At 46.3% G+C, this 21,280-nt stretch overlaps 1 protein-coding gene across 1 annotated transcript in view; it reads right to left on the bottom strand.

Annotated features, from left to right (window-relative positions):
• The window catches only part of FAM186A (family with sequence similarity 186 member A), a gene marked incomplete at both ends in the record, with an annotated part of 81,616 nt that overhangs the window by 39,720 nt on the left and 20,616 nt on the right, over positions 1–21,280 (bottom strand). The window contains 3 exons of the mRNA XM_080704891.1: positions 2,297–2,479; positions 9,633–9,784; positions 11,445–11,637. Coding sequence (XP_080561017.1) covers positions 2,297–2,479; positions 9,633–9,784; positions 11,445–11,637 — 528 coding nt within the window. The remainder of the gene's footprint in view (positions 1–2,296; positions 2,480–9,632; positions 9,785–11,444; positions 11,638–21,280) is intronic.

Raw genomic sequence — 21,280 nt, 5'->3', positions numbered from 1 at the left:
AAAAAAAAAAATCTTAAATTCATTAACAGTCACTTTGTGTGTGTGGTACTGGGAATTGAACCTAGGGGCATTCTACCTCCAAGCTACCTCCCCAACCCTATTTTATTTTTATTTTGAAACAGGATCTTGCTCTTGCTAGGTTAATGGAATGGTTGAAGCTGTCCTTGAATCTGGGATCCTCCTATCTCAGTCTCCCAAATAGTGGGATTGCTGGTATGTGCCACCCTGCCTGGCTTATTTAAGATTATTTAATTTATTTATTTTGCAGTACTGGGGATGGAACCCAAGGGTATTCTACCTCTGAGCGACATCCCAACCCCTATATTTTATTCTTTATTTTGAAACAGGATCTCACTAAGTTGTAAAGGGCCTCACTAAGTAGCTGAGGTTGGCTGCGAACCACAATCCTCCTGTCTCAGTCTCCCAAATGCTGGGATTATGAGCATGTGTCACCACACCTGGCTTGACTTTATTATTTATTTATTTATTTATTTATTTATTTATTTATTTATTTTGTGGTACTGGGGATGGAACCCAGGGGCATTCTACCTCCAAGTTACACCCCCTGCCCTTTTTTTTTTTTTTTTTGGTGGTACTGGGGTTTCTAGAAATCCTTCTACCTCCGGGCTGCACTCCCAGACACCTATTTTTTATATTTTTATTTGGAAACAGGGTCTCTTAAGCTAGCGAGGCTAGCTTCGAACCTGTGCGATCCTCCTGTCTCACCTCCCAAGCGCGGGGATTACAAGCTTGTGCCACCATGCCCGCCCCCCGCCTTTTTTTTTTTTTTTTTTTTTTTTTGGTGGTACTGGGGGTGGAACCCAGAGGCTTTCTACCTCCGGGCTATACTCCCAGACCTATTTTATATTTTATTTGGAAACAGGGTCTCACTACGTTGCTGAAAGCCTCACTAAGTAGCTGAGGCTGGGTTCGAACCCGTGCAATCCTCCTGTCTCAGCCTCCCAAGCATGGGGATTACAAGCGTGCACCACCACACCCGGCTCCCCTGCCCTATTTTTTATTCTTTATTTTGAAACAGGGTCTCACTGAGTTGCAAAGGGGCCTCACTAAGTAGTAGCTGAGGCTGTCCTCAAACTGCGATCCTCCTGTCTCAACCTCCCAAATTCTGGGATTACAAGCATTGTGTCACCACACCCAGCTGACTTTATTTTTTATTTTGAAACAGGGTCTAAGTTGTAGAGAGCCTCAGTAAGTAGCTGAGGGTATCCACATACTGATGATCCTCCTGCCTCAGCCTCCCAAATACTGGGATTGCAAGTGTGCCCCATCATGCCTAACTAAGTTAACACTTACTCCAGGACTTGGATTTCACAAAAATACACCGCTCTTATGTGCTCTCACAGGTCAACAAAAGTTCAATTTTCTAAATTCTTTCCTGAGAGAGGCAGTGCAAACCCCAAAGCTCTTCACTTTCACTGGTATGATTTCCAATGGCTTTCAGCAAAAATATGATTCAATAGAATTTTGAAATGTGGAACCAAATGATCACCCTACCTATTTTCTGTGTCTCCTCAGTGGATTCTGGGATATAAGCGCCCAATTTGCCTCCCATAGCTCTGCTTTTGAGAGGGCTTTCGCTGTGTGCCTTAAGCTGGTCTCAAGCTCTGAACCTGCTCATCTGCATCACACCCTGGAGCACAGGCATCTCAAAGAGGGTCTAGAGGTGACAAGATCATCTAATGTCAAGTCTAGAATCATAATGTGGATCAAAGCATTCTGTAAATCTTGCTGGTACTTCCAATAACAAATGCTTAAGGGTGGAATTCAAAGTGGTGGACCTAGCTAATGCTAAATTAAGTTTGTGGTACTATAACTGGTTTTAAAAATATTATGGAATGGTGGCATTTACAAGCCTATGAAGAAGCAAACCAACTAATGCTGAATTTAACTAATGCTTGTGGCTGGTAAATTTGCTGTCACCTCACACCAAATACTTTTGCTCCCCTTGTGCTACAGGGGAAAGTTAAGTTACAGAAACAAAGAGATAAGCCGGGCGTGGTGGTGCGCTTGTAATCCCAGCATTCGGGAGGCTGAGACGGGAGGATCATGGTTCGAGGACAGCCTCAGCTACTTAGTGAGGCCCTCTGCAACTCAGTGAGACCCTGCTTCAAAATAAAGAATAAAAAATTGGGCAGGGGGTATAGCTCGGAGGTCAAATGCCTCTGGGTTCCATCCCCAGCCCTGCAAAAAAAAAAAAAAAAAAAAAAAAAGAAAGAAAAAAAGAAAGAAACAAAGATATATGACCAAAGGCCCAATTACCCAGTTCTTTACTTACTGTGCTTGAATAGAAGCCAGAGATTTTCTGAAGGTAGACTGAATATCTAACTGGAGCAGCTTAGGAATGTCTGGGTACCCACCCAGCTGGGCCCAGAGTGAATGCATCGAGGTCTTCTCTGTTATCGGGTAGCTTGATGTGGACAGGTCAGCATTCCAGATGGCCTCCAGCTGATCCTGCCGTCTGCAGAATCAGAGAGCATTAAGTGGAAGTGCCAACCTCCTCTGAGCTCTGTCAATAATCAAGATATGAGTCTTAATTGCCCTTCTTTTCACCACTAGCTTGCCCCCCCCCCCCCCACTGAGGAGCATTAGCTGTGCCCACTTTTTTTTTTCTTGCGGGTCTGGTGATGGAACCCAGGGGCATTCTACCTCTGAGCTACACCCCCCTGCCCTATTTTTTATTCTTTATCTTGAAACCAGGTCTCACTGAGTTGCAGAGGACCTCACTAAGAAGCTGAGGTTGCCCACGAACTGCGATCCTCCGGTCTCAGCCTCCCGAATGCTGGGATTACAAGCGTGTGCCACCACCCTGGCTAGCTGTGCCCACTTTGACAGAGATGGATGAAAAAGCAGAATCTGAAGTAGCTACCAAAGCAGCATTTCCATGACTTTTCCTAGTAATCTATTTTAAAGCTACCTTCTTAGCTTTGAAATACACAGACCAAGCCAGGCGTGGTGGCGCACGCTTGTAATCCCAGCATTCGGGAGGCTGAGACTGGAGGATCGAGGTTCACGGACAACCTCAGCTACTTAGTGAGGCCCTCTGCAACTTAGTGAGACTCTGTTTCAAAAATAAAAATACAAAATAGGGCTGAGGGTATAGCTCTGATGTTGAATGCCCCTCAGTTCCATCCCCAGACACACACACACACACACACACACACACACACACACACACACTAAGAAATACACAAACCTTTTTCCCTTCCCAAAGCCTCTCTCTCTACAGTTCTGGGACCAAACTCAGGGCCTCACATATGCTAGAAAAGTGCTGTATCATAGAGTTACTACACCCCAAACCCAGCTCCTGCCTTCTTAAAAAAAAAAAAAAAAGAGGTGAGTCGTGGTGGTACATGCTTGTAATTCCAGCATTCGGAAGGTGGAGACTGGAGGATCACACACAGGGGTTAAGAGTGTGGCTAAGAAGTACTTCTCCCCATAATCCCCGCACTTGGGAGGCAGAGACAGGAGAATCACTCAGGTTTGAAGCCAGCCTTGCTGGTTTAAGAGACCCTGTTTCCAAATAAAATATAAAATAGGTCTGGGAGTATAGCCCAGAGGTAAAAGGGTTCCATCCCCAGTACCACCACCAAAAAAAAAAAAAAAAAAAAAAAGAGGGAGGAGAGAAAGTAAGAGACATAAAGAAATAGATGTGGAGGCACACACCTATAATCCCAGTACTGGGTAGGTTCACACCAGCTTCAACTTCTTAGTGAGGCCCTCCACAACTTAGTGGGACCTTGCTTAAAAATAAAGAATAAAAAAAAATGGCTGAGACCCCTGGAGAAACCAGGCCCAGTAAGATGCTGGGTTCTGGGCGGGGGTTGCGCGCAGGGTACGCCAGCTGGGGCCCGGGTCGCGGGACTCTGGGCCCTGGCCGAACTGCGCGTAGCACGCCAGGCCCCTGGAGAAACCAGGCCCAGTAAGACGCTGGGTTCTGGGAGGGGGTCGCGCGCAGGGCACGCCAGCTGGGGCCTGGGTCGCGGGACTCTGGGTCCCGGCCGAACTGCGCGTAGCACGCCAGACCCCTGGAGAAACCGGGCCCAGAACAGAAAAAGATAAAGAAAAATATCGGAGAGGAGGTAAGAAAGCCGTTATGGATGCCAGGACACTGGAGATGCAGACAAAACTTATCTAAATGCACTGGAACTTATGGAAAAATTCGCCGTGAAAGAGGACTGCTATTTCTCTATATTGTTAAGAATCTCAGACATCACATATAAGGAGAGAGTTTAGCGGAGACCAAGGAGAAATGCGGTGTTGAAAGAGTTCTCCGCGATGGTGGTGGAGACTTGTATTCAGGAGAAGCAGAAACTGGATCTTACCAACTTTATTTTTTTGGAGAAATTACACCAAATGTCGAATGCTACCATCACGCATGCTTAGGAACACTGGACAACATTCAGAGTGGAAAAAGAGCCTGGGAAGGATTTGAAACGGTGGAGGCAGTGGCAATGCCAGTGGCCAATACTCGGGGGAGGCAGAGATCTGATACATTACACCTGGAACCTTTGAAATAATAACCACAGAGACAGTGATCGGAACCTGCTGAGGGGTTAGGCGGGCGCCGGGGCCAGTGGCGGACATCGGAGCTTGCTGTGAGGCAAGGCCATTACTGAGGCCTCCGTGGCCGGGATTGGAACCTGCAGAGGGGTTAGACTGATGCTGGGGCCAGCGAGGCCGGCATTGGAGCCTGCCATGAGGCAAGGCTTGTGCTAGGGCCTCCGAGGTCGGGTCCGGAACTTGCTGAGGGGTTAGGCCGGTGCTGGGGTCAGCGAGGCTGGCATCGGAGCCTGCCGTGAGGCAAGGCCAGTGCTGGGGCCCCCGAGGACAGGACCGGAGCCTGCTGAGGGGTTAGGCCGGTGCTGGGGCCAGCGAGGCTGGCATCAGAGCCTGCCATGAGGCAAGGCCGGTACTGGGGCCTCCGAGGTCAGGATAAGAGCCTGCCCAGGGGTTAGGCCGGTGCTGGGGCCAGTGTGGCCGGCATTGGAGCCTACCATGAGGCAAAGCCGGTGCTGGGGCCTCCGAGGCCGGGATAAGAGCCTGCTGAGGGGTTAGGCCGGTGCTGGGGCCAGCGAGGCCGGCATCGGAGCCTGCCGTAAGGCAAGGCTGGTGCTGGGGCCTCCGAGGCCGGCATCAGCCTGCCTTGAGGCAAGGCCGGTACTGGGGCATCCGAGGCCGGGATAAGAGTCTGCCGAGGGATTAGGCCAGTGCTGGGGCCAGCGAGGCCGGCATCGGAGCCTGCCGTGAGGCAAGGCCGGTACTGGGGCCTCCGAGGCCAGGATAAGAGCCTGCCGAGCGGTTAGGCCGGTGCTGGGGCCAGCGAGGCCGGCATTGGAGCCTGCCTTGAGGCATGACCAGTGCTGGGGACTTCAAGGCCGGGATCGGAGCCTGCCGAGGGGTTAGGCCGGTGCTGGGGCCAGTGAGGCCGGCATCGGAGCCTGCCTTGAGGCAAGGCTGGTACTGGGGCCTCCGAGGCCAGGATAAGAGCCTGCCAAGGGGTTAGGTCAGTGCTGGAGGCAGCGAGGCCGGCATCGGAGCCTGCCGTGAGGCATGACCAGTGCTGGGGCCTCCGAGGCCGGGATCGGAGCCTGCCGAGGGGTTAGGCCGGTGCTGGGCCAGTGAGGCCGGCATCGGAGCCTGCTGTAAGGCAAGGCTGGTGCTGGGGCCTCCGAGGCCGGCATCAGCCTGCCTTGAGGCAAGGCCGGTACTGGGGCATCCGAGGCCGGGATAAGAGTCTGCCAAGGGATTAGGCCAGTGCTGGGGCCAGCGAGGCCGGCATCGGAGCCTGCCGTGAGGCAAGGCTGGTACTGGGGCCTCCGAGGCCTGGATAAGAGCCTGCCGAGGGGTTAGGCCGGTGCTGGGGCCAGCGAGGCCGGCATTGGAGCTTGCCTTGAGGCATGACCAGTGCTGGGGCCTTCAAGGCCGGGATCGGAGCCTGCCGAGGGGTTAGGCCGGTGCTGGGGCCAGTGAGGCCGGCATCGGAGCCTGCCTTGAGGCAAGGCCGGTACTGGGGCCTCCGAGGCCAGGATAAGAGCCTGCCAAGGGGTTAGGCCAGTGCTGGAGGCAGCGAGGCCGGCATCGGAGCCTGCCGTGAGGCATGACCAGTCCTGGGGCCTCCGAGGCCGGGATCGGAGCCTGCCGAGGGGTTAGGCCGGTGCTGGGCCAGTGAGGCTGGCATCGAAGCCTGCCGTGAGGCAAGGCCGGTACTGGGGCCTCCGAGGCCAGGATAAGAGCCTGCCAAGGGGTTAGGCCAGTGCTGGGGGCAGCGAGGCCGGCATCGGAGCCTGCCGTGAGGCATGACCAGTGCTGGGGCCTCCGAGGCCTGGATCGGAGCCTGCCGAGGGGTTAGGCCAGTGCTGGGGCCAGTGAGGCCGGCATCGGAGCCTGCCGTGAGGCATGACCAGTGCTGGGGCCTCCGAGGCCGGGATCGGAGCCTGCCGAGGGGTTAGGCCGGTGCTGGGGCCAGTGAGGCCGGCATCGGAGCCTGCCTTGAGGCAAGGCCGGTACTGGGGCCTCCGAGGCCAGGATAAGAGCCTGCCCAGGGGTTATGCCGGTGCTGGGGCCAGTGAGGCCGGCATCGGAGCCTGCCGTGAGGCATGACCAGTGCTGGGGCCTCCAAAGCCAGGAATGGAGCCTGCCGAGGTGCTGGGGCCAGTGAGGCCGGCATCGGAGCCTGCCTTGAGGCAAGGCCGGTACTGGGGCCTCGAGGCCAGGATAAGAGCCTGCCGAGGGGTTAGGCCGGTGCTGGGGCCAGCGAGGCCAGCATCGGAGCCTGCCGTGTGGCAAGGCCGGTACTGGGGCCTCCGAGGCCGGGAATGGAGCCTGCCGAGGGGTTAGGCCATTGCTGGGGCCAGTGAGGCCGGCATTGGAGCCTGCCTTGAGGCATGACCAGTGCTGGGGCCTCCAAGGCCGGGATCGGAGCCTGCCGAGGGGTTAGGCCGGTGCTGGGGCTAGTGAGGCTGACATCGGAGCCTGCCTTGAGGCAAGGCCGGTACTGGGGCCTCGAGGCCAGGATAAGAGCCTGCCGAGGGGTTAGGCCGGTGCTGGGGCCAGCGAGGCCGGCATCGGAGCCTGCCGTGAGACATGGCCAGTGCTGGGGCCTCCTAACCCGGGAACGGAACCTGCCGAGGGGTTAGGCCGGTGCTGGGGCCAACGAGGCTGGCATTGGAGCCTGCCGTGAGGCTAGGCTGGTGCTGGGGCCTCCGAGGCCGGGATTGGAATCCTGCCAAGGGGTTAGACCGGTGCAGGGGCCAATGGCCAGCATTGGAGTCTAGCGTGAGGCAAGTTCACTCCTGCGGCCTCCAAGGCCGGGACCAAAGCCAGCTTAGGGGTTAGACCGGTGCAGGGGCTAGCGAGACCAGAACTGGGGCCTCCCATGAGGCAAGGCCGCTGCTTGAGCCAGCGAGGTCTGGATCAGTCCACTGAGTAGCCAGGCCACTACTGGGACCATCAAGAGTGGGATCGGTACTTGCAACGCAGCATGCACAGAGAAATATCGCAGAAAATATAAATCAGACACTTCTCTTAATCAGCAATAACTAGGAGGAAAAGGGCAACAGGAAGAGGTTGAGCTATAGAAAGGGCCCTATAGTGAAGCAACTAATGTGACCAATCAGAGGGTATGTAATGCTGGAGGACGGAGCCTCTTTAAAACGCAGGAGGTACATAAACAAATGTATCAAAGTAAATCACCAAAGAAGCGTGGGATGGAGGGAGGGGGAGGGAATGGGATGGGGGCTGGAGGAGGGCTAATTGGATGATGTGTGCTTGTATATCCTCTCAAGTCTTGTACTCCAATGTGATTGATATATGACTACAATGCACCAATTTAAAAAATAAATTAATAAAAAAAAAAAAGGCTGCAGGTGTAGCCTGCAGAATGTAGAATGCCTCTGGGTTCAAACCTCAGTTCTGGGGGAAAAAAGGGAAGGCCTATTGGTGTAGCTTGGAGGTAGGATACTCCTGGGTCCTGGGTTCAATTCCTAGTAGAAAGAGAAAGGAAGGAAAGAAAGAGGAAGGAAGGAAGGAAGGAAGGAAGGGAGGGAGGGAGGAAGGAAGGAAGGAAGGGAGGAAGGGAAGGAGGCAGGTGCAATGGTTCATTCCTATTATCCTAGCTATTCAGGAGACTTAGGCAAGAGGTTTGCAAGTTCAAGGCCAGCCTGGACAGCTTAGCAAAATTCTGTCTCAAAATAAAAAAAATAAAGCTCAAGATGTAGTTAGTAGTAGAGTATTCCTGGGGAGGAAGAAGAAATAGGAAGAGGAGGAGGAAGAGGAGATGGCCTTCTGTTTCCTTATTAGATTTGTGGGGGGGGTATTGGGGACTGAACCTGGGACCATTCACCCCTAGCCCTATTTAATTTTTTTTTTCGGTACTGGGGATGGAACCCATGGGCATTTTACCTCCAAGCTACACCCCCAGCCCTATTTTTTATTCTTTATTTTGAAACGGTCTCACTGAGTTGTAAAGAACCTCACTAAGTAGTAGCTGAGGCTCGTCTCAAACCCAGATCCTCCTGTCTCAGCCTCCCAAATGCTGGAATTACAAGCATGCGCCACCACACCCGGCTTTATTTTATTTTATTTTTCTTGAAGCAGGGTCTTGCTAGGTTGATGAGAATCTCACTATTTGTTAAGGCTATCCGCGAACCTGTGATTCTTCTGTCTCAGCCTCCCAGGTACTGGGATTACAGGTGTGTACCACCAAGCCAGGCTAGATATTCTTAAAGTAATTAGTAAGAGGGAATTGGCTTCAATTTTTAAAGATATTCAAAATTAGACATTAAGTATTTAGGTAGAAATATATGTAAATAAATCTCTTTGCTAAATTAGTTAAAGATATCAGTACAACTGTAGACTCTCCGCTGCACCATATCATAACCATGGCAGAGGGGAAGCTCTTAGGCAAAACTAAAAATAAGCAGCCAAGTGTGTCGGTGCACGCTCGTAATCCCAGTATTTGGGAGGCTGAGAAAGAAGAATCACAGGTTTGAGGACGGTCTCAGCAATTTAGGCCCTCTGTAACTTAGTGAGACCCTGTCTGTTCCAAGTAAAAAATAAAATAGGTCTGAGGGTGTGGCTAAGAGTTGGAATGCCTCTGGGTTCAATCCCCAGTACCATAGATAGATAGATAGATAGATAGATAGATAGATAGATAGATAGATAGATAGATATGCATATCTTTGTGATACTGGGAATGAAACCCCAGCCCTATTTTTTTATTCTTTATTTTGAAACAGGGTCTCACTGAATTGTAAAGGGCCTCACTAAATAGATGAGGCTTTTCGTGAACCCGTCTGAGTTCAAATCAGCTTTGCCAGAGACTAAGCTAAGTGACTGTTATAGTTAGATGTAGAATGTTTAGATAACTTGAGTTTTATGTAAGACAGGGATAATAGTGCTTACCTCATAAGATTGTTCTAAATACCAAATGAACTGATATATGCAACGTACTTATCTCAGTACCTGGCATTCAGTAAAATGTTAGCTATCAATGACATTTGCATAGGATTACAAGCATGTGCCACTATGCCCGGCATAAATAAATTTTAAAAAAGCATTAGGTACCACATATCATCCAAGCAAAATTTAATGTCAATATTTCTACAACATACCTAAATTTCTTGAAAATATCAGATTTTTTGTCCTCTTCCATTAGTAACTGTAGCAATGGCCGTTGAACAAATCTGGGAGAGGAAGGTATCTGCTTTTTGCCAATGATCAAGGGGATAGGTTGACTAAGATTCAGTCCATACATCTCTTGAAGCTAAAAACAAACAAACATACAAATAAGAAAAAAGAAATCACCTTATTAATTCTTTTTTTTTTTTTTTTTTTTTGCCGAGATCAAGTATTAAAAGCGGAAATCATGAAAGAAAGAAAAAAGGTCCAGATTTTTAGGAATGTCTCCCAAATTTACCCCAGACTAAACTATGACGCTTTCTTTTCTATGGATTTTCTAACCCTCTCCCTCCTTTCCCACCCCCACATACACAATTTCAGAGATGGCAACTATGCTCTACAAAAACCTTGTCCTAGTTGGGCATGGTGGCGCACACTTGTGACCAAGTATTTGGGAGGCTGAAACAGGAGGATCACAGGTTCAAGGACCACCTGGGCAAATAGTGAGACTCTCATCACCTAGGGAAACTCTGTTTCGAAATGAAAATAAAGTAGGGCCGGGGGTGTAGCTCAGAGGTAGATTGCCCCTGGGCTCACTCCCCAGTACTGCACACACAAAAGGAAAAAACCCAACCTTGGCCTACTTAAGCTCCAGTCCTAGTCTCTCTCCTTCAGTAACTTAATTTATCTGCACCTCTTTTTCCTCATTTGTAAAACAGGGATAATAACATGGAATTTGTTGTGAGAATTTATGATATACATGGAAATACTTTATAAATTGTGAAGCACTATGCAAAGGTCATTGATAGCTAACATTTGCTGAATGCCAAATACTGAGATAAATACTTTGCATATATCAGCTCCTTTGATATTTATAACAATCTTATGAGGTAAGTACTGTTATTATCCCTGTCTTACATAAAACTCAAGTTGTCTAAACATTCTATATCTAACTATAATAGTCACTTAACTAGTTTCTGGCAAAGCTGATTTGAACTCAATCTTGGTTCCCACAATGACCTATACCACCCCTCACTAAGTAGCTGAGGCTGTCCTCAAACCATGATCCTCCTATCTCAGCCTCCCAAATGCTAGGATTACAAGCGTGTGCCACCACGCCAGGCTTCCTCTTTTTTCTTGGAAAGCATCTCTGCTCGCCACTATACTATCACGGCTAACTCCTCCCTCTTGACACCTTGACATTCATACCTCATCGCCTGAATTCTGACTTTCCTGACTCCCTCCCTTATTCATACTCTGGACTGCCCAATACACTGCGATTCCTGTTAGAAAGCTTACGCCATTGCCAACCCTCTTGCTTTACTCTGTCTACAGTGACCATATTTGGCAAATCAAAAACTGAAATATAAGCCAGGCATGGTGGTGCACTCCCAGAAATTGGGAGGCTGAGACAGGAGTATCACAGGCCTGCCTCAGCAAGCTAAGACATCAAGTTTGTGGCGATTTGTTACAGCAGTTCCAGGAAAGTACTATACATGGGCTCTTTGGGAAAACGTGGGTTTCTTCTTCTTCTTTTTTTTTTTTGGTGGTACTGTGGGTGGAACCAGAGGCTTCCTACTTCCGGGCTATACTCCCAGCCCTATTTTATATTTTATTTGGAAACAGGGTCTCACTAAGTTGCTGAGGCTGGCTTTGAACCTGTGCGATCCTTCTGCCTCAGCCTCCCAAGCACAGGGATTACAAGCGTACGCCACCACCACCGGCTTTGGGAAAACGTGGTTTCTAAAGCTTACTATTTGTATTATTTATAATACACTGGAGAGAGAGAATGGCAAACAGGTTACCTGGCTAAATAAGTGTGTCATTTTCCTCAGGCACTGATTTCGCTTCTGTTCTAGAGACTTCTGTTTCTCAGTCCAGATTCGCATCACCTTTTTCTGGTAGTCATCAAGTCTACTCAGCATGATGTAGAGGTTCCTGGTTTCATAACCTTTCCCAGTGTTTTGGATAGCTTTTAATCGTTTGATTATGTTATTTCTTGAAAAAAAATTAATAAGAGTTACATGATATAATTACCGAGCCTAACTCAGCAAACCTACCTCTAAGCTACATCCCAGCCCTATTATTTATTTATTTATTTATTTATTTATTTATTTATTTATTTTTGCGGTACTGGGGATGGAACCCAGGAGCATCTACCTCCGAGCTACACCCTCCAGCCCTATTTTTTATTTTTTATTTTGAAACAGGGTCTCACTGAGTTGCAAAGGGTCCCACTAAGTAGCTGAGGCTGTCCACGAACCTTATTCCTCCTGTCTCAGCCTTCCAAATACTGGGATTACAAGCGTGCACCACATGCCCGGTTCTGCTACACCAAGCTTTAAAAAAAAAAAAAAAAAGAAAGAAAAGAAAAACTTTTTTGTTTACTTTTGTGTTTGTGTGGTATTAGGAAATTAAACCCAGAGGCATCCTCTGTGATGTATCCCAGCTCTATTTTACTTTTTACTTTGAAACAGGGTCTAAGTTGATAAGGCTGGCTGTGAACCTGTGATCCTCCTGTCCCAACCTCCTAAATACTAGAATTATAGGCGTGCACCACTGCACCCATCTGTTGACTAATTTTTATACTGGAGATTAAGGAGCCTGGCATGGTGGCACACACTTGTAATCTCAGCACTTGGGAGGCTTAGACAGGAGAATTGCGCACATTCAAAGCCAGCCTCAGCCGGGTGTGGTGGCACACACTTGTAATCCCCGTCCTTGGGAGGCTGAGACAGGAGGATCGCACGGGTTCGAAGCCAGCCTCAGCTACTTAGTGAGACTCAGCAACTTAGTGAGACCCTGTTTCCAAATAAAATATAAAAAAGGTCTGGGAGTATAGCCCAGAGGTAGAAAGCCTCTGGGTTCCACCCCAAGTACCACCAAAAAAATTCAAAAAACAAAAAACAAAAAAAAACAAAGCCAGCTTCAGCTACTTAGTGAGGCTCTCAGCAACTTAGTGAGACCCTATTTCCAAATACGGTATCAGCATTTGGGAGGCTGAGACAGGAGAATCTGGGTTCGAGGACAGCCTCAGCTACATAGTGAGGCCTTTTGCAACTCAGTGAGACCCTGTTTGAAAAATAAGGCTGGGGGTGTAGCTTGGAGGTAGAACACCCCTGGGCTCCATCCCCAGTACTGAAAAAAAAATTTTTTTAACTACTTTGGGGCTGGGATGTAGCTCAGTGGCAAAGTGCCTGCTTTGCAGGTATGGCGCTCTGGGTTTGATCACTGGTTCCAAAAAGACAAAAAAAATAAATAAAAATAAAACCTTAAAAAAAATAAGCTAGCTGAGCATGGTGGCACACGCTTGTAATCCCCACACTTGGGAGGTGGAGACAGGAGGCTCACACAGGTTCGAAGCCAGCAATGCTGGCTTAAGAGACCCTGTTTCCAAAAATAAAATAGGTCTGGGAGTGTAGCCTGGAGGTAGAAGGGCTTCCAGGAACCTCAGTACCACCAAAACTAATTAGCTAAATAAATAAATAAATAAATAAATAAATAAATAAATAGCTAGGCAGGCATAGTGGCGTATGCTTGAAATCCCCACGCTTGGGAGGCGGAGGCAGGAGTATCGCACTGGTTCAAAGCCAGCCTCCCTGGTTTAAGAGACCCTGTTTTCAAATAAAAATATAAAAATAGGTCTGGATGTGTAGCCCAGAGGCAAAAGGGTTTCCAGGAACCCCAGTACCACCAAAAAATTAAAAATTAAAAATTAAATAAATAAAGTATAAAAAATAGAGCTGGGAGTGTAGCTCAAAGGTAGAATGACCCTGGGTTGCATCTCCCCATTTCCACAGAAAAAGAAAGAAAAAAAAATAAAGAAAACAGTGTCCTTGCCTTCAAAGAATTCACAATCTAGAATAAAATAATAGTAAATTAAATATAAGAATGTGCCAAGTGTAGTGGCACACACCTGTAATCCCAGTACTTGGGAGGCTGAGACAGGAGGATCACAGATATAGCCAGCCTCGGCAACTTAGTGAGGCCCTGTTTCAAAATAAAAAATAAACTAGGAGCTAGCCATGGTGGTGTACTCTTGTAATCCCAGCATTTGGGAGGTTGAGACAGGAGGATCGTGGTTTAAGGACAGCCTCAGCTACTACCTAGTGAGGCCCTTTGCAAGTCAATGAGACCCTGTTTCAAAATAAAGACTAAAAAAAATAGGGCTGGGGGCGTCGCTCAGAGGTAGAGTCCCTGGGTTCCATCCCCAGTACCGGAAATAAATAAATAAATAAATAAATAAATAAATAAAAGGGCTTGGGGGTGTAGCTCAGAGGCAGAATACCCCGGGGTTCAGTCCTCAATGCCACAAAGAAAGGAAGAAAGGGGGAAAGGAAAACATTAGTATACTATATGAGCAAAAAAAAAAAGAAAAAAGAATTCTAATAGGTGTGTGTGTGTGTGTGTGTGTGTGTGTGTGTGTAACTCAGGGGCACTCTAACACTGAGCCTTTTTTATTTTTCTTTTGAAACAGGGTCTTTTAAATTGCCCAAGTAAGCCAGGCGTGGTGGTGCACGCTTGTAATCCCAGCATTTGGGAGGCTGAGACCAGAGAATCACGGTTTGCCGACAGCCTCAGATACTTAGTGAGGCCCTCTGCAACTCATTGAGATCCTGTTTCAAAATAAAGATTAAAAAAAAATAGGGCAGGGGGTGTAGCTCGGAGGTCAAATGCCCCTGGGTTCCATCCCCAGACCCATAAATAAATAAATAAATAAATAAATAAATAAATAAATAAATAACCCAAGTTGAGCTGGGCATGGTGGCACATGTTTGTAATCCCAGTACTTTGGAGGCTGAGACGAGAGGATTGCAGGTTCGGGGCCAGCCTCAGTTACTTAGTGAGACCCTCTGCAACTTAGTGAGATCCTGTTTCAAAATAAAGAATAAGCTGGGCGTGGTGGCGCACACTTGTAATCCCTGCGCTTGTGAGGCAGAGACAGGAGGATGGCGCAGGTTCGAAGCCAGCCATGCTGGCTTAAGAGACCCTGTTTCCAAAAATAAAAAAGTATAAAATAGGTCTGGGAGGATAGCCCAGAGGTAGAAGGGCTTCCAGGAACCCGAGTACCACCAAAAAAGGAAGAAAGAAAGAAATAATAAAATAGGGTTGGAGGTGTAGTTTAGAGGTGAATGTTTCTGGGTTCCATCTCCAAAACTACAAAACAGTAAAAAATAAAATAAAAAATAAATAAGTCGCTCAGGTTGGCCTGGAACTTGCCATCCTTCTGCCTCATCCCTCTGAGTAGCTGGGATTCCAGGTGTGAGCCATCATGTCTGGCTTGATAGGATCACGAGAACAGTCATAGAGAGTCTCTCTATCTTTCCCTCTCTGCTCTCCCCCTCTCTCCTTCTCCTATAATGTATACCATCATGTTTGCTGGTCCTAAAGTCCTAAACAGATGAATTATACTATCCCTATTATACAGAAAAGAGAACGGAATCACAACAAAATTAAGAAATTTTTTTAAAGTTGCATAATTGGTAAATAGACTTGGGAAGCAAGCCCAGATCTCTCTTTTCACAATACCAGTATTTCTCAAAGTGTGGACTCTGATGCCTAGACTAAATTATGTGAGGCTACTTGTTGAAAAGACAGATTTACAAATAAAATAATCAAGTCTCAGGATCAGAACTGGAAATTTGAGCCAAAGTCTCTTTCTAACTTCAGAGTCTATGTCTAATAAAAAGAATGATTAGGATTTGGACATAAAACTATTATAATTTCCTACTTCAAAGCAACACAATGTAATGCATAATAGGATATAAACTTTGGATGTGGGTTTTTAGTTCTAGGGATTGAATTTAGGGGCTTTCTTACCTCCGAGCTACACCCCCAGCTGCCGCCACCGCCTCCGCCTCCTTCTCCTCCTCCTCTTCCTCCTCCTCCTCCTCCTCCTCCTCCTCCTCCTCCTCCTCTTTCTTCTTATTTTTATTATTATTATAAAGCAAGGTCTCACTAAGTTGCTTAGGCTGGCCTCAAACCTGTAATTCTTCTGACTTAGTCTCCTAAATACTGGGATTACAGGTGTGAGCCACCACACACCCTGCTAAATACTTTTTTTTTCTTTTTGTGGTACTGGGAATTGAACTCAGGGGCAGTCTACCTCTGAACTATACTCCCAGACCTATTTTATTCTATTTTATTTTATATTTTGAAACAGAATCTTACTAAATTTCTGAGGACCAACCAGGCATGGTGATGCACACCTGAAATGCCAGTACTTGGGAGACTGAGACAGGAAGATTGCAGGCACAACCGTCTTAGCAATGTAGTTAGGGCCTCTGGAACTTAGCGAGATCCTGTTTCAAACAATAAAATAAAATAGTGTGGGAGGTATAGATCAGAGGTAGAATGCCCCTGGATTCAATACCCAGTACCAGATAGATAGATAGATAGATAGATAGACAGACAGACAGACAGACAGATAGATGATAGATAGATAGATAGATAGATAGATAAATAAATGGCATTGCTGAGGCTAGTCTTGAATTTTTTTTTTTCCTACTGGGAATGAAACCCAGGGGCATTCTACCTCCGAGCGACACCCTCAGCCCTACTTTTTATTCTTTATTTTTTTTGAAACAGGGTCTCACTGAGTTGCAAAAGGCCTCACTAAGTAGTGGAGGCTGTCTGCAAACCATGATCCTACTGCCTCAGCCTCCCAAATGCTGGGATTACAAACATGTGCCACCTTGCATGACCTGATCTGAGACAGGAGGATCGTGGTTTGAGGACAAAAAAAAATTTTTTTTTTTTGTGGTACTAAGGATGGAATCCAGGGGCATCCTACCTCTTAGCACAATCCCAGCCCTTTTTTTTTTTTAATTCTTTATTTTGAAACAGGGTCTCACTGAGTTGCAAAGGGCCTTACTAAGCTGAGGCTGTCCATGAACCATGATTCTCTGTCTCAGACTCCCAAATGCTGGGATTACAAGCATGAACCACCACACCCAGCTAATTTACACCTGGCTTTGATGTATTTAAAAATGTAAACAAAAATTTTTTTTTTTGCATGGTACCAGGGACATTCTATTTCCAAGCTATACTCCCAGACCTATTTTATTTATTTATTTTTATTTTGAAACAGGATCCTGCTAGGTTGATGAGAGTCTCACTACTTGCTGAGGCTGTCCTTGAACCTGCGATCCTCCTGTCTCAGCCTCCCAAGTACTGGGATTACAAGTGTGTGCTACCATGCCTAGTGAAATAAAAAATATCCTACAAACCAAAATTATGAGAAGTAGAATCAAAACACATGTTGGAGAAGCCAGGCATGAATCCTAGCACTTGGAAGGCTGAAGGTAGAAAAATCACAGGTCAAGGCCAGCCTCAGCAATTTAGCCAGGCCCTGAGCAACTTAGTGAAATCTTGTTTCAAAATAAAAATTGATGGATGTGAGGGCGATCTGGCTGCGACATCTGTCACCCCATTGATCGCCAGGGTTGATTCAGCTGATCTGGCTGGCTAGGCGGGTGTCCCCTTCCTCCCTCACCGCTCCATGTGCGTCCCTCCCGAAGCTGGAAGAGGACGACCTTCCCCGAATAGAGGAGGACCGGTCTTTGGTCAAGGGTATACGAGTAGCTGCACTCCCCTGCTAGAACCTCCAAACAAGCTCTCAAGGTCCATTTGTAGAACATAGGATAGTCAAGCTTCCAAGACTCCAGACACATCCAAATGAGGCGCTGCACGTGGCAGTCTGCCTTTCTAAATTAAAAAATAATAATAAATAATAAAAATAAAAATAATAAAAATTGAAAAGGACCAGGGGTATAGCTCAGAGGTAGAATGTCCTGGATTCAACCCCCAGTACCACAGAAAAACAAGGAAATACATACATACATACATACATACATACATACATACATACATAAAATGCTGGCCAGGTGTGGTGGTACATGCTTGTACTCCCAGTATTCAGGAGGCTGAGACAAGTGGATCACAGTTGAGGACAGTCTCAGCTACTACTTAGTGAGGCCCTTTGCAACTCAGTGAGACTGTTTTAAAATAAAGAAAAAGCTGGTCGTTGTGGCACACGCTTGTAATCCTAGCATTTTGAAGACTGAGACAGAAGGATGGTGGTTTGCAGACAGCCTCAGCTACTACTTAGTAAGACCATTTGCAATTCAGTGAGACCCTGTTTCAAAATAAAGAATAAAAGCCGGGCATGGTGCCACACACTTGTAATCCCAGTACTTGGAAGGCTGAGTCAGGAGGATCGCACAGGTTTGAAGCCAGCTTCAGCTACTTAGTGGAGCCCTTTGCAACTCAGTGAAACCCTGTTTCAAAATAAAGAATAAGGCTGGGCATAGTGGTGCATGCTTGTAGTCCATGTGCTTGGGGGTCTGAGAGAGGAGGATTGCACAGGTTCGAAGCCAGCCTCAGCTACTTAGTGAGGCTCTCAGCAACTTAGTGAGACCCTATTTCCAAATAAAGTATAAAATAGGTCTGGGAGTATAGCCCAGAGGTAGAAAAGCCCCTGGGCTACAACTCAAGTACCACAAAAAAATAAAATAAATAAAAATAAAATAAATAAATAAAGTATAAAAGCTGGGTATGGTGGCTCATGCTTGTAATCCCAGTACTTGGGAGGCTGAGACAGGAGGATCGCGCAGGTACAAAGCCAGCCTCAACTACTGAGTGAGGCTCTCAGCAACTTAGTGAGACCCTGTTTCCAAATAAAATAAAAAATAGGTCTGGGAGTATAGCCCAGAGGTAGAAAAGCCTCTGGGTTCCATCCCCAGTCTGACAAAATAAATAAATAATAAAAAATAGGGCTGGGAAGCCAGACATGGTGACACACCTGTCTCAGCACTTGGGAGACTGAAACAGGAGGGTCACAGTTTGCGGACAGCCTCAGGTACATAGTGAGGCCCTTTGCAACTCAGTGAGACCTTGTTTTAAAATAAAGAATTAAGCTGGGCATGGTGGTGCACGCTTGTAATCCCCACGCTTGAGAGGCTGAGACAGGAGGATCGCGCAGGTTCGAAGCCAGCTTCAACTGGCTTAAGAGACCCTGTTTCAAATAAAAAATATAAAATAGGTCTGGGAGTGTAGCCCAGAGGTAGAAGACTCCTGGGTTCCATCCCCGTACCACCAAAAATAAATAAATAAAAATAAATAAATAAATAAATAAATAAATAAATAAATAATGGCCGGGCGTGGTGGCACACGCTTGTAATCCCTGTGCTTGGGAGGCAGAGACAGGAAGATCACGCAGGTTCGAAGCCAGCCTTGCTGGCTTAAGAGACCCTGTTTCCAAATAAAAATATAAAAATAGGTCTGGGAGTGTAGCCCAGAGGTAGAAGGGCTTCCAGAAACCCAAGTATCACCTAAATAAATAAATAAATAAATAAATAAAGTATTAAGTCAGGCATGGTGGCCCATGCTTGTAATCCCAGTACTTGGGAGGCTGAGACAGGAGGATCGCACAGGTTCCAAGCCAGCCTCAGCTACTTAGTGAGGCTCTCAGCAACTTAGTGAGACCCTGTTTCCAAATAAAATAGAAAATAGGTCTGGGAGTATAGCCCAGAGGTAGAAAAGCCCCTGGGTTCCATCCCCAGTACCACACACAAATAAATAAATAAGTAAATAAATAAATAATTTTAAAAGGGCTGGGGGTGTATTTGAAGGCAGAATACCCCTGGGTTCCATCCCCAGTACTGAATAAAAAGGTGGGCTGGTGGTGTCATTTTGGAGGTAGAATGCCCCTGAGTTCCATCCCTAGTACCATACCAAATAAAAAATAAAGAAAAATAAAGAATAAAAAATATGGCTGTGGTGTAGCTTGGAGGTAGAATGCCCCGGGGTTCCATCCCCAGTACTGCAAAAATATAAAAAATAAAATAAAATACTGCATTTCATCTATCATATTATCCATAAACAAAAAGGTTGATAATTTCTCTTACTTATTTTGCTGTGGAGAAATACTCTATCATAATACTTATTAAAATATAAATTATTACATCTTATTTTGAGAACAATTTGACAAAAATTTATCAAAATTACTACAGCATAGCCGGGCGTGGTGGCGCACGCTTGTAATCCCAGCACTTGGGAGGCTGAGACAGGAGGATCGCACAGGTTCGAAGCCAGCCTCAGCTTCTTAGTGAGGCTCTCAGCAACTTAGTGAGACCCTGTTTCCTAATAAAGTATAAAGTAGGTCTGGGAGTAGAGCCCAGAGTAGAAAAGTGCCTGGGTTCCACCCCCAGTACCACACACACAAAAAAAATTACTACAGCATATGCTTATAATCCAGCTACTTAGGTGGCTAAGGCAGAAGGATTGCAAGTTTGAGGCTAGCATGAGCAATTTAGTGAGACTTTATCTCAAAGAAAAAATAAAAGAGACTGAGGGTTGATTCTGGGAATGTAGTTCAGTGATAGAGTGATTGCCTAGTATGTGCAAGGCCCTAGGTTCAATCCTTAGTACAGTGAAAGAAAAGAAGCTCTCTTTCATGTTTAGTGGCTCATACTTATAATTCTAGTACTTGGGAGGCTGAGACAGGAGGATCTAAGGTTAGAGGACACCTCAGCAATTTAGTGAGGCTCTTGACAACCTAGTGAGACTCTGTTTCCAAATAAATAAAATTGGTCTAGGGGTGTAGCTCGGAGATAGAATGCCTCTAGGTTCAATTTCCAGTACAGGAGGAGGAGGAAGTGGAGGAGGAGGAGCAACCTAATAAGACCCTGTTTCAAAACAAAAAGTAAAATTGGGCTGAGGGTGTAGCTCAGAGATAGAATGCCTCTGGGTTTAATACCTGGTACAAAAAAAAAAAAAGAAGAAAGAAAAGAAAGACAGACAGCCAGTCATACATCTTCTAGTGAACTGAACATAAAAAATTCATAGTAACTATCTAGCATCTCAACTAACTTTATAGGGGGGTATGGGAGTGGGACTTAAACTCAGGAATGTTCTACCTCTGAGTTACACCCTCAGCCCTTTTATTTCTTATTTTTAAACAAAGTCTCATTAAGTTCCTGAGGCTGACTTTACAACTTCAATCTTCCTGTCTCAGCTTCCCAAGCAGTGGGATTACAGGTATACATCACCATGCCTGGCTAAGCATTTAGAAACTTTTGAAGTTGATATTTTGGAGATCAATCATGATCTACAAAACAGACCTGAGTCTAGCCATGTTTGGTGGGGCATGTCTGTAGTCCCAGTACTTAGAGGGTTGAGACAGGAGGACCATAGGTTTGAGGACAGCCTCAGCAAGTACTGAGACTCATCAACCTAGTGAAACCCTGTTTCAAAATAAAAATAAAACAAAGCTGGGGGTATAGCTCAGAAGTAGAATGCCTTTGGGTTCAATCCGCAATACCACAAAGAAGAAAAAAAGAATACCTTATTCTCTTTGCTAGATATATACATAGGTGAAATAGATCATTTTATTTTTCTTTATATGTTATATGTTTTTTCTCCTCCTTTTTTCCAGCACTAGGGATTGAGCCCAGGACTCATGCACTCATGCATGTCAGGCAAGCAGTGAGCTACATCCCCAGCCCTTTTTATTTATTATTATTATTATTATTATTATTATTATTATTATTATTATTATTTTGGTGGTACTGGGGTTTCTGGAAACCCTTCTACCTCCAGGCTACACTCCTAGACCTATTATATATATATATATATATTT

This window comes from Muscardinus avellanarius (assembly GCF_963383645.1).
Source record: "Muscardinus avellanarius genome assembly, chromosome: 11".
Taxonomy (NCBI): Eukaryota; Metazoa; Chordata; class Mammalia; order Rodentia; family Gliridae; genus Muscardinus; species Muscardinus avellanarius.
The sequence above is the reverse complement of the archived record's forward strand: the minus strand, read 5'-3'. Positions and strand labels throughout refer to the sequence as shown.